General features: G+C 36.9%; 2 protein-coding genes and 1 long non-coding RNA gene across 3 annotated transcripts in view; 1 reads left to right on the top strand and 2 right to left on the bottom strand.

Annotated features, from left to right (window-relative positions):
- The first annotated feature begins 3,482 nt into the window (after window positions 1-3,482).
- Window positions 3,483-5,758, top strand: LOC111319216 (uncharacterized). The gene is made up of 4 exons (XR_016002469.1): window positions 3,483-3,815; window positions 4,177-4,207; window positions 4,585-5,085; window positions 5,228-5,758. It is a non-coding gene; the product is annotated as an uncharacterized LOC111319216 (long non-coding RNA).
- Window positions 5,759-6,457: 699 nt separating this feature from the next.
- LOC111319214 (uncharacterized) lies at window positions 6,458-11,561 on the bottom strand. Its single transcript, XM_088763205.1, has 7 exons — window positions 11,378-11,561; window positions 9,309-9,340; window positions 8,821-8,893; window positions 8,154-8,351; window positions 7,337-7,555; window positions 7,080-7,183; window positions 6,458-6,998 (listed from the first exon to the last, which is right to left on the bottom strand). Exons 3-6 carry the CDS (start codon window positions 8,852-8,854, stop codon window positions 7,092-7,094), a joined length of 543 nt encoding a protein of 180 aa, XP_088619331.1. The 5' UTR covers window positions 8,855-8,893; window positions 9,309-9,340; window positions 11,378-11,561; the 3' UTR covers window positions 6,458-6,998; window positions 7,080-7,091.
- Window positions 11,378-12,662, bottom strand: part of LOC148729309 (uncharacterized) — a 3,282-nt gene continuing 1,997 nt past the window's right edge. Inside the window, exons 3-4 of the mRNA XM_088763195.1 lie at window positions 12,207-12,426; window positions 11,378-11,813 (exon numbers count right to left, since the gene is read on the bottom strand). Coding sequence (XP_088619321.1) covers window positions 11,701-11,813; window positions 12,207-12,426 — 333 coding nt within the window. The 3' untranslated portion in view covers window positions 11,378-11,700. The remainder of the gene's footprint in view (window positions 11,814-12,206; window positions 12,427-12,662) is intronic.

Genomic DNA, 12,662 nt, shown 5'->3' with positions numbered 1-12,662 from the left:
TCAGGTTTTTACACCGAGGATAACCCAATTGACCGCTTACAGGGAAAACGCCAGCTTCCCTTTGGTGTAATCACGGCTAGACGATCAAAAGAAATGAAAGTTCGCCGGGTAGATCTTTACAAAAACTTGGCTTCCTAGCATGTAGTGGCTCGGGTCACGGGCCCGTTTCTCGAAGGTCCCGAACAGTTTTCTCTCCCGGAAAAGCCATTGCAAAATCCTAAACCTTATGATTACAAAGCTGTTTTATTCACATATTGTTATATGAACAGAGCTTGTCTTCATACAGGGAGTTTCAGGCGCATTCCTCTTTCGGAGAAAATTCCTTTCTAGACACAGATTACCTAAAACGGCTTTGTGGAACCAAAAAGTATCCGGGGCCTCAGAGAGACGATCTGCAGGGTTAACTGCATAAATAAATGAGCTTTCTGATGTCCCTGGCATTCTTTTTTGGATTGAATTCTGTAACCTGGATCATTGTTGGTCAAACACATAACTGTTGTCACTGGGACTCTCACACCAAAACCCTGCTTGTACAACATCAATCAGAGACCAGGATAGAATGATACTATTGCAATTGGAACAGTGGATTTATTATGACTTTGTTCGAAGTGTATTGTCCTGAAAAAGAAATTATTCACTTCATGAATAATGCTTCCCATTGTGCCGTAATATAAAGTGCAGTAAAAATGGCTTCAACTAGGAGTTCCCATAACTGTAGGTAATAAATTACGGTGAAACTATAATTTTAATAAAATGAATCTCATATTATGATGCACTACAATCTAATTGATTACCATAAAGGACAGATCAAAAAGCAATTTGAGTTAAAGAGCAAGCCATATTACTTTTATTAATTCGCTTAATAATTATATACAGGAAATAAGTAAAAATTCCAGGACAGTTTAAGCAAAGAGACACTATTACCTTTTTCATTAACTATTATCAAGAAACCAAAAGATGGAACTTGTTGTATGAATCCAGCCTCTACAACTTGAACAATGATTATTGATATGGTATGTTAGGGACTGGGAAGGACTTATCAGAGGAAAAGAGAGCAAAGGTACACGAAAAATGTTGTTTGGCATTGTGATATAACATAACCATGATCATCATCATCATAAATTTCTGTAAGAAACCCCTTATGACTTTAATGCTAATTAATACGTGTTGGATGTGTCTCCATCCACCTTTACTTGCTTATGCTAAGTTCAATTTGAATAGGGTGGTTTAAAAAAAATGTATAATTAATCATATGAAGTGAAAATAATACTAATAATTTTTTAAAAAAAAAACGGATATATTGTGAGATTACCTATTATTTGGTGATAACCTTTTCCATCAACTCCAACAGTTGGGAGAATAGCATAAAAGTTCCCATTTACACATCAGTGTCATGAAAAGGCAAAGACTTGTGAGCCTTTTCATCACATGAATGACACATAAACTATTTTGGGCACTATATACATTGTATACAGACTTTGCCTTCCAAACAAATGCTGCAAATGTCTGGAGAGGGGCGGCCCTCACAGCTAATGACTGCCTATATTAGCTGCTTCCTGATGTTGTTCCAAATACAGCTCAAATTAGACAACTGTGTTTCCCAATTTTTGGAAGATGTAATTTGAAATGAGGAAAGAACCTCTTCACATTTTGCAAGTGCAGCTTCCAGGTCATCTTCTATGAAACAAAAAATAATATTTAGTCAATGTGCATCAATAGATACTGGTACACTCACCACAATAAATGAAGCAAGTTACTCTAGTCTTCTATTCATGACCATAATTTATTTACATAATTTAACACCCCTTCTCTTAAATGCCACTTAGTCTGTAATTTCACCAGCTTTCTTTCTCACAAAGATTGAGACCTGGCAACATGGAAAAGGAAATGTACATACCTACAAAAAATAAACTCTCTTTCTTTACACTCTCCACTTACTTCATTAAATCAAGTTGTCCCAAAAATGCTTTCTTAATCAAACTTGAGGCGATTCCTCTTATTTGTGCATCCCTGACTGAGCATAGTTTATAACATCATTCCTGCATGCTTGTGCATGGGTTAGGGTTAGGGTAGTCATTGCGAGCATTTTGGTTCTAACAGTGTTCTAAGGATTCAGCTATCTGTCAAAATTAAATTCAAAGAGTTTATATGTGTACGGCACAACTACTGTTTGTAGTTTGAGGCGTTTTCATCACGAGTCTGGTTTATTTCACAAATATAGCTTGGAATGTGTTCTTGTAATGAGCATTATAAATAATGCCAAAATGGGACATTTTCAAAGCCTCAGTGCTCCTTAATGAATGTGGGCACCCCCCTTTTTACTTCATAATTAAAGTTCTCCTATGATAAATGCTCAGTAGGCCAAGTTTGAACGAAAATCTATGGACAGTTTTATTTCAGGGGATTTACATACATTTGAGTGTGATGTTGGGAAAACAATTGTTTTGCAGGTGTTTGATTAAAAGATAGTGTAACTATCTCAAGTCATACCCTTTTTTCAGAAGTTCATAAAATTGTGGTTCTTGAAAGTTCTCAGTCTGGTTCGGTTTCTTTTTTGAGTTTACATAACAAGGCACTTGTTTTATTAAACAAATATTTTGTGGTAGTAGTCAGAAATGATAGTTAGGTTAAAGACACCTCACAGGCAGCCCAAGCTCACTACGAGAAAAGCGGACGTGACTCTTACCGTGTTGCGTAACGTTTTATATTTATAAAGGTTTGTATGGGATGTTATCGGTTTGCCTTAAAAGAGAGAAAAAAATGTCTTGTTTTGAAATATAATGGGCTCACTTTATTGCCTTGTTGTTTTCTTTGTTGATTCCGAACGTCTCAGGCCATTTTGAAGCGTTTTCGGCGAGTTAGCGCTATGTTGGTGTTCAACTGCTAAAAGAAAGACAAGGCCGGAAACCTATTTTAGAAGCGTCCGTCGCCCGAAGCGAATAATTCCGCCAAAAAATTTCCACCAGTCTCGATTCCTCCAGAAAATCAAAGCAGAGATGTTGCAGTTCCATTTTCCATTCACTCGATTCACAATTCCTCCCCCAGATCTTTCACTAGCGATACTTTTATCTCCAGATCGATAGGCTTTCCCATTTCGAATTTGGCTGGTTGAAACGACCACTGTCCCTTCGCCGATCGCACAGTATGTTGGGTAACAAAAATAAGCCCGGCGAGGGTAGCCAGCGGCCTGCAGTCCAAAAACAAACCCGTTAGCTCCCCTGGTCCCCTCGAGAGGTTTTGTCAAGACCGCATTGTTTTGATCGACCAATCAACATCGAATGAAAATGTGTTTACTAATTTAAATATCTCAGTGGAAACCCGAGATCGATCGCCATGTGCACGTTCCTGAGTGTCAAGCTATGAACGAAACCTGCGGCGAAATTCCAGGGGAGCTAACGGGTTTGTTTTTGGACTGCAGGCCGCTGGCTACCCTCGCCGGGCTTATTTTTGTTACCCAACATACTGTGCGATCGGCGAAGGGACAGTGGTCGTTTCAACCAGCCAAATTCGAAATGGGAAAGCCTATCGATCTGGAGATAAAAGTATCGCTAGTGAAAGATCTGGGGGAGGAATTGTGAATCGAGTGAATGGAAAATGGAACTGCAACATCTCTGCTTTGATTTTCTGGAGGAATCGAGACTGGTGGAAATTTTTTGGCGGAATTATTCGCTTCGGGCGACGGACGCTTCTAAAATAGGTTTCCGGCCTTGTCTTTCTTTTAGCAGTTGAACACCAACATAGCGCTAACTCGCCGAAAACGCTTCAAAATGGCCTGAGACGTTCGGAATCAACAAAGAAAACAACAAGGCAATAAAGTGAGCCCATTATATTTCAAAACAAGACATTTTTTTCTCTCTTTTAAGGCAAACCGATAACATCCCATACAAACCTTTATAAATATAAAACGTTACGCAACACGGTAAGAGTCACGTCCGCTTTTCTCGTAGTGAGCTTGGGCTGCCTGTGGACACCTTGATTTGTTCAAGGCACTGATTTACTCTACAAATAATTTTGTGTTAGTTGTCAGAAATGATTGTTAGGTCAAAGACCTACTTTGACTTGTACAGATTTACCATGTTTCAGCCATATTACTAGGCAAACATTATACTCGCATTCTCGTGGCTTATTTCAGTAATTTTTTCCTGATGATGAAACATTTTCTGTTTGCTACTTTAGTGCCATTGTTACAGGGATTAACACTGGAGAGGTAACTGTGGTAAATTAATTTTTCCTTGTTTCTACTTCTTTTTTTAGGTGTTTTTTGCCAGTGTCCTTCACTTACAAAATAATTATTTTCATGTTAACCCTTAAATCATAACTCCCAAGAGAGATCAGCTTCAAATTTCTCGTTAGACAGTATCAGTATCTTACAATAAGTAAAGGTTATGGGAATCAAGGAACTGATCAGCAAAGAAAAATGGTCCTGACTGCTCACTAATTCTCTTGGTGGCTATTGTATGGAAATGCCAGCAGATCATTGACAATAACTTATATGTTTACAATGGGGTCTAAAGAGTAAATATTTATCGTTTTTATATGGGACATTTTCCTGATCAGCAGTAATTGTTTATTTGTGATTTTCAGGTGTGGGTTAGGAAAGGAGATGGATCAAAAACAAAGTTGTACATAGGACAACTGCAGAAAGGAAAATACAGGATAAAGAAGTCATGAAAAGTAGTTGATCAAGTGCAACATTTTGCTGTCCATTGTTTAAAATCTTTTAGATTTAAGTTTATTTTGTGACAGATTGCATCAGGCCACTGTGATAGTTATGATGTGTGTATTGTAGTTGGTGCCTACAGTTTATCATAGGAGTAGGAGACTTTGACATACTGACGTGTTGCTGTGACTATGTACAGTGATGTATTGAGAATGGCAATTTTTTAAATCTCTTTAACTCTGGTGAGAAATGTAGCATATTATCCTTCTCGTGCTTAACGTAGAAGCAATGCAAACCTGAAACAAAACGCAGCCTGACCCTTAAGACAAAAGAGTACAAAAGTGGCCCAACTGAAGAGCCACAAAGAAGGAAAGAGAAAACTTGTCAAATAAATAAGAATTGGTCCACTGGAAGAAAGATATCAGGTTCTGTCCTCGTGTACCGGTTCACAAGTGCCGATACAAAAGACCGAACAATACACAACAGCTAACCAATGACTCCTAAACAAAGAAAGAACAATGGTAATTTCCTTGTGAACCGGTACACCAGGACAGAACCAGATATCAGGGTCATGGAGGTTTGGTGGGATAAGGAAACAACAATTACACAATGTAAGTAAGCCCCCACGCCCAAACACTCTGACTCTTAGATGTGTTTGAGAAACAGGTTTTATGCTTTTCTGTCCAGCAGCCATAGGAAATCATCAAAATTTGTTTCATTGGTTTACTGTGAACATTGTTATTGGCTGTTAGAATGTAAAGGAGTCAGGCTGTTAACCAATACTGAAGGAAAACTATGCATGTTTATACAATGCATGTTGTCAAGAATATACACAACACCATCATGGAAAGTTTCTGTTTTACCTGCACTGAGAATTCAAGTTCTCCTTTACAATTTTAGCCTTTTGAGACTCTCCTCAAAATTTTCACTGGCATTGCCTGAAGCCATAATTATGTATCCAGTATTAAACTTGGTATTTTGGCGTTCATTTGCATAGTATTGCTCTGTTATTTTTGTTATCTGTTTGCCATGCAAACTGTAAGTTATGTGAATGGAAAATGTTATTACTTAATAAAACAAAGTATTTCTTTTTAGAAATCTTGTTGTATCTTTCTTTTCCTATAATTTTAAGCTTGAACCAGTTCAAAGAGATGTTTCCAACATGATTTCGTTTCTTGTTATACTGGTAAATAACCCAGTAATTAGTAAATGTTTGTAATAGCCCTGATGACCTTTTAGCTGGCACACTCATTGCTCTAGAACAGGTACTCAGCTCACAGCAAAAAGTAATGTGCAAAATATGTGGACAAATATCATGTCTTTTGGTCTTACCTTTGAAATGGGATAGGACATTAATTTTGGGCCAGAACCTGAATTTACTACATATTCTTGCTCTTTTCTATTTGCCATCACGGGGAAAAAAAATTTTTTTTGCAACACTATTTGCACACAGCATTTTAATGGTAACTCCACAACCCTCTCAAAGGTTACCTAACCCAACTTACAACAACAAGTAACCCACAATACTTTGCCTGCTACAAACACAAGTGGGCAGGTGAACCCTTTTATCTTTAAGAGGGCCTGGGTTCTAGTTTCTCTGTACAGTATCACCCTTGAATCAAATGTAAAGCTCATGAATATCCTAAAAATTTTTCTTGTCAGTATCATTATAGGAAGAGAAAGGAGAACAAGTTGAAGAATACGAATGCTGATGGTGGGGAAGAAAGAGTTCAAGTGTCACCAAACCTTTTGGTTCATGTGCTTGCTGCAGAGGATTCAAGTACATTCACACAAATATACAAGAGTGATGTTTACATTTATTGAGCATAAAAAGGATAACGAAGAAAAGGTCAATTTAAAGCCTATGTAGATCTATCTACAACACCCACATTATAACTGAGTTGATTGTGGGTCTACTGTGGCCAACTCGCATTATCAACTTTTTTTAAAATAAATTACACGTACGCACACTTAAAATTAACCCCTGTACTCATTCTCTGTTTCCTAGTTTTCAACCAAGATTATCCTTAAAGTAAAACAAAATTCTTTTGAAAAGAAAAAGAAATCATCAAAAGCATATCTACAACATCACTTTAAAATTCTAACTGAGTTGATAATGGAACCACTGTGGCCAATTCACAACATAAACTTTGTTGATAAACTGATTATATCATGATACCAGGCACTGACACACTAGTTTTCAGCCAGAAGATTGACATAAAAGTAGCACAAAACTATTTTGCATTTCGTTATTGCTTCTAAGGACACAAACTGGTTTTAATTTAAAAAAATATATATAAGTCTTGTTTGGACTTCTTGGGTCTTCAGCCTTGACACCCTGCCAGTACAAGAAATAAATAATAAGTGTAAGCAGTAAAATTGAGTACAAATAGTTTTACCATAATTATTCCACTCTTACCTGAAATAAAACTCAGTAACTAATTGAGATTTTGTTGGTCCATTGGATGATCACTTGCACAATGGTCTTGAAATCAAGTTGGTGTTCACTGTTGCATTCTGAAACTGAAGACAGCCACAACAACACTAGTCCACATTTTCACCAATAACACCATAAAAGAGAAACTCGAACCCTCTAAAATTCTCTCCCTCTTTCCCATCACACATAGCTTAATCTTCAGCAGTCTGTAATTACATCTCATCCAGTCACAATCTTACCAAAACGTTTCACAGCCAATTCTGAAAGAAGCCAAAGGACACTTAAGAGCCATGGTGCTGTGCGATGATAACCAACAAAACTGTTGATGTGATCAATTTCCTTCTTAGACATGATGTCAGATGCAGGGTCACTCATGTAGTTGAAGGTTGAGATCCTTTCATGTTCATCAACTTTTCTTATCCATAATTTCTCATTTCTAGGAACCAAGTGGATGACTGCTACATGAAAAAAGACATGGATCTAGATAAAACAACTCAAGTTATTCAACAAGTAACACTATTTAAATATTTGAAGGGTGAAAGAACTATTTTTTTGTTGACCCTTCAATTGCCAAGATCTGATTGATCTGATTGCTAATTCTCCTATCTTAGTTAGAAGAATTCAGTGTTGAATCAGTTTAACAACTTCCACCTGATAGTTTGAGTAGAGCCATACCCTGTTTCCTGAGTAATGCTTGGATGTTAAGTGGAAGAGTTACATAGTAATCACTTCTAAGAGGTAAACTTACTCTGAAAAGATACTAAACAATAATGGTCAACTTAACATTAGCTAGGAAAAAGATTTAGGTTTGCCTCTGCTGGAGGTTATTCATATTAAGTTGATCAGGTAACATGACATGTGATGACCAGCTTTTCAAATCACTGGAGTTTCATCTTCTCCCTCTCTAAAAAGGCTTGGTTTATGGGCTCTGATAAGAATATGAATTGCTTCACAAACTCCCAATAAACGTGACATCAAATTCACAATGCTTTTACTTGCAAGTGACATTTCAATGACAATTTGAGTCAAAAGGAAGATGAACATATTCTCGCTCACCACTGCTATCCCTATTGCAAAGGAAAAAACTCATACATCTGATCATTTTCATGACAAGAACACGCGAGTTCACAAACTTGGCAAGAAAACTGTCAATTCCTGTTACATAGTCCTTGATTTCAGAATAATCAAAGGAGGATTCCACATTGAACCCAGTTCCACTCATTTTCAGATGGAACTTATGTTGAGGCTGTACATCTGTTGATTAAAATAAAAGTACAGTCGAGTATAAAAACTCTACAATCCGCGGAAAATGTGATCAAGGACTGAGTTAAAGCCTAGGCTTTCAGGAAAATTCATTTATAAGCTTCACTGGCTATTCAAGTTAGTATGGACAACATATGCTGGGAATCTAGTATGTCAAAGGAGTTTAATGAAAGACTTTTCTGATAGTTAGGTGAGATGATCAAAGAGACAATTCTTCAGGGGTCAATTCGACCCCTCTCCTGGCCTTTGTATTACAATTCAACCACCTTGCACAACTACGATTTTTAGACAGGGATATAGTCTCCTTTGCACCTGCAACAGCTGTGAAGAAGGCATACCCATCGATGCTAATCTAAAGGCTTTTAATTTTTTGGTTGGATACGGTAAGGTGTAATATATCAAATAGGAAAATCAAAACATTCAAATCAAAACCAATTAAAATCATCTATAAGGTAATTACAAGGTTCATCATCAACCTCCATTCTTTCTTCCATGTCAATGTCATATTTGGCTGTAATCTCTAAGTCCAGATTCTGTTGGTGGAAAACAGATAAAAAATATCATTACTTGTAATAGGCCTTCTTCAATCCACACTGAAACCTATTGAAAATCAGCAAAAACTCATATTTTATGACTCACTAATTTAAGTTATGGACTATGGGCCAAAATACAATTTTGCAACATGACAGATATAATTACTCTCTTTCATAACAATTAGATGGTAAACATTTAATAGTTTAGATTCATGTCTCAACAAAGGATTGTATAACTTTGTTGGGTGATATGTTTGCAGGTGAAAGGATAACAAGAAACTGTTCACACATTTAAATTCCCAGACTGATAAAACATTTGAAAATTGCAGACTGATGAGTAAAAATTAATCTTAAAAGGACTTATATATGTTCATAATCTTTTTTATTTATTCCAACATCTACATAAGAAACTCACCCTGCATTTGTACTGCAAGCTGAGTATGGACTCTGAAAAAGAACATAATTTTTAGAATTAAAAATCAAATTAATAAGGAAGCTGGTGTCCAGTTTCATGATCAGAAGTGTCCAAAAAAAGGTCAATTGAAAATGAAGAAAAATATTAACACCAATAAATTTGGGAATTATATTTTACTTAAACAAACATCTTGGAGGTCAAATTAAAACAACTGTTTGACAGACTGTGCATTTAATTTATCCAAGCTTTATATGCGGAATATAAAGGTATTCTCAGGAACGTTTGGCACTTCATGATCAACATCAGATAGTTTGGGAGGGCTAAGTTCATCAAATTTATCAAATGCATAGGGCTTCAGTCATTTACCCATTGCATACCTGACTCAATGACTGTTTTGAGCAAGTACATATCGGACTTTTCAGCCATCTTTGCACTCACAACACCAAGAGAGCATGATACACGAATTTGCAAGATCACAAAATTTGTAGCAAGGTTTTTACTATCTTTAGCCACCCTCTTAGAGCCTACCCTTACCAAACCAGGTGATATGGGCCATATATGGTCCAAGTATGGAAATGGTATGACATAAACTATGGCCCATATATGGGTAGTATATGGCTTTAGTATGGGCTATTGCTGCCATATCAAAACCATACATGCTACCGTCTTCATTCAGTTTTGATTCTTTTGTCTTTAACTATGGTATTGCTGCGTATTTGGCACAGCTCCATAGATTTCCCTCAGTGTCTGGTATGGGAATGATATGGATCAGCTCCATACCAATACCATGTGATCCCTGACCCTTCTGTATGGGAATGCTACGTATTTGGCACAGTTCCATATAATTCCCATATCATCCCCACATACTAGCATCTGATATAGGAATGTTACACATTTTGTTAAGTCCCATACAATTCCCATATCAGTTGTTGTACTGGAGCATCTGATATGGAAATGCTATAAAATTCTGGAAGTTCCATACAATTCCCATATCATCTGGTAATTATCAAGTTCACTTCTGATTACAGTCCCATAGCAATACCATATGATCAATGCATCTCCCCGAAAACTATGGTAATTCTATGGCACAGATTTTGCCTTATGACATACCCAGTGGTGCCCGAATGCTTATGGAATGGGGTTAAGAAAATTAATGCTCAGTCCTGAGGTCGATATGTACCAGTAGTCAATTTCATTGGTCAAAAGGGCAGAAGATCTTGAGAGAGGCTACCTCCTGTTTCTGTGTTTGAGGTTTTCTTCAAACCAGAGGTTAGACTCACTAATACCTCTAACTATTTTCAAAAGAAACTAATTGTGGTTACCTTGACCTCCAACTATTCTTAAAGTGTTTGAGATATCATAAGCCTTCAAAACATGGAAACAGGAACCACAGTTTTGCATTCTTTGTGTATATTTTAATACAAATAGACTATAAAAAAATAAACTTAATGTACTCTCCACATGAATTCTCTATCCTGTCCTCCATGGATATTACACACTATCAAAAAAACTAGCAAGCATGAGGAAACATGTTTGGGTTGTGCTTCTTATAATATAAAACATTAAAGGATTGTAAAATATATACAAATAAACAAGCCTAAAATCTCTTAAAATTCTATGTCCTAATCTTACAGGGTGATGCACCTTATAGTGGCCACCTAACAACCTTGCTTTAATTAAGTTAGCTAACCAGGAAATTCAAATTTGTATCATGGTACACTTCCTAATACAATGGTTCTCATGTTTGAATTCAATTAGAGGATCACTGACTGTCAAGCAAAATTTGATGGGCTTTAAAAAAAGGTTTGTTGTTTGGCAATGTGAAGAATGTCACACTGTAACAGTAGTGAATAGGCGTTCCTGTCGAAGCCTATCCCAAAGTCGATAAGAACGTGACGAGGGTCAGAATCTTTGTAGAAATCCCCGTTTTATTCTGAAAACAATCAGTTAACGGCTAAATCACAATGCTGCTAAGGTTACGAAAGTTACCAACATACCGACAAACCGGCTAAAATAACTAACAAGAAATCCAAAAAATAAGAACGCCAAGATAAAACAACAAAGCCTACCGATTATCGACGTTTGGTAAAGGATCCGGAGGCGGACAAAGGTAAAATTAAACAGCTTCGAAAGATACAAAATAGCTCGAGCACATGCACGTGGAAAAAAAGGAGCCGTGTTTTTTTTGTATGCCCGGATGTCGGGTGAGAAACCGCTGTCCAAATGAGGGCGTTGAGCATAAGCCTCAACAAGTAGTTCTTACTGCAGCAAACTTGAATTGTCCTGAACTGAAAATCTCTTCAACAACTACATGGTCTAATTGTGTGGTAACCTAAGTATAGCAAGTCAATGAAGTCATATCAACTGTGTCCTTTTCCTCAACTCACAGTTGTTATTCTTTTCTGGTTCTTGGTGGCCGCCTTGCCTCTACACACTTCATGTTGATTTTCTGGACAATTTGGCTTGGTGTGGGAACATCTTTATTGAACTTGGAGCAAACCTTGCCTGAAAGAGGATTACAAAAATCACATCTGTTAAGTTTGCAGGCGACAGATTTAAGCATGTTCTCAAACCTGTAATTAACTTACTCAAAAAAAAGGTTCCTAGTTTAGAGTAATTTCTTAGGCTTTCCATTCAAGTGGCCTCATATTAGGCAACAGCCTTAAATCAATTGAAACAAATAATAAGATACTTTCATCAAAAGTTTTAAAAGGTGAAGTTTTTATAGCAGACTTGTGAGGATAGCAGCTTTTGAAAAAGAAAGATCATTTACTTGTGTGGATGGATCAAAATGTATTAACTCCATTAAAAATACTCTTCGGTAAGTTCAACATAAAAGTAACAGATGAAAAAACCTTATTAAAAAGGTATACTGTATCTGTATTCAGTAAAACTTACCAAGAAGAGCTTGGATGATAAGGGGGTTTAATGGCTGATGGGTGCTTCCCTTCTTGCTCTTTTTTTCATTCCCCATTGCAGAAGAGGCTGCAAGTGTTTGTTTGTTAAAAAATATATCTATGGAAGCATGGATGTAGCCTGGCCAATTCTTAAATGCGGAGCAATATGCCCGCTGGTGGGGGTACCAGTATACCCCTGATCCCTCCATTACTTCAACCATCTGTAAATAAAAAAACAACAACAGTTGTACAGTTAATTTGTACCACTACAGTCCTAAGCAAAGCTCTAAAAGGTACTTAGGCTAGTTTGGTTGGGCTGAAGAGAAATAGTTGCCCTTGGTCTGCATGCAACAAGCTAGAGAAAACATATTTTTCAGTCCTCTCCAGCCACTCTATTCAGTTATAATTACATGAAATTGTTGTTCTAAGCAAACTGTGGTCAAGGAAAGGACTAAGA

Source organism: Stylophora pistillata, chromosome 6, assembly GCF_964205215.1.
Source record: "Stylophora pistillata chromosome 6, jaStyPist1.2, whole genome shotgun sequence".
NCBI classification, from domain to species: domain Eukaryota; kingdom Metazoa; phylum Cnidaria; class Anthozoa; order Scleractinia; family Pocilloporidae; genus Stylophora; species Stylophora pistillata.
The sequence above is the reverse complement of the archived record's forward strand: the minus strand, read 5'-3'. Positions and strand labels throughout refer to the sequence as shown.

What these genes read in the sequence shown, in the direction of transcription:
- LOC111319214 (XM_088763205.1), bottom strand. Translation starts at nt 8,854, where the DNA reads ATGGAAGAAAGAATGGAGGTTGATGATGAACCTT. An exon ending in GGAGGTTGATGATGAACCTT is followed by an intron (nt 8,352 to 8,820) that starts GTAATTACCTTA and finishes TTTAATCAACAG; the next exon opens with ATGTACAGCCTCAACATAAG. An exon ending in TTGCAATAGGGATAGCAGTG is followed by an intron (nt 7,556 to 8,153) that starts GTGAGCGAGAAT and finishes TTTTTCATGTAG; the next exon opens with CAGTCATCCACTTGGTTCCT.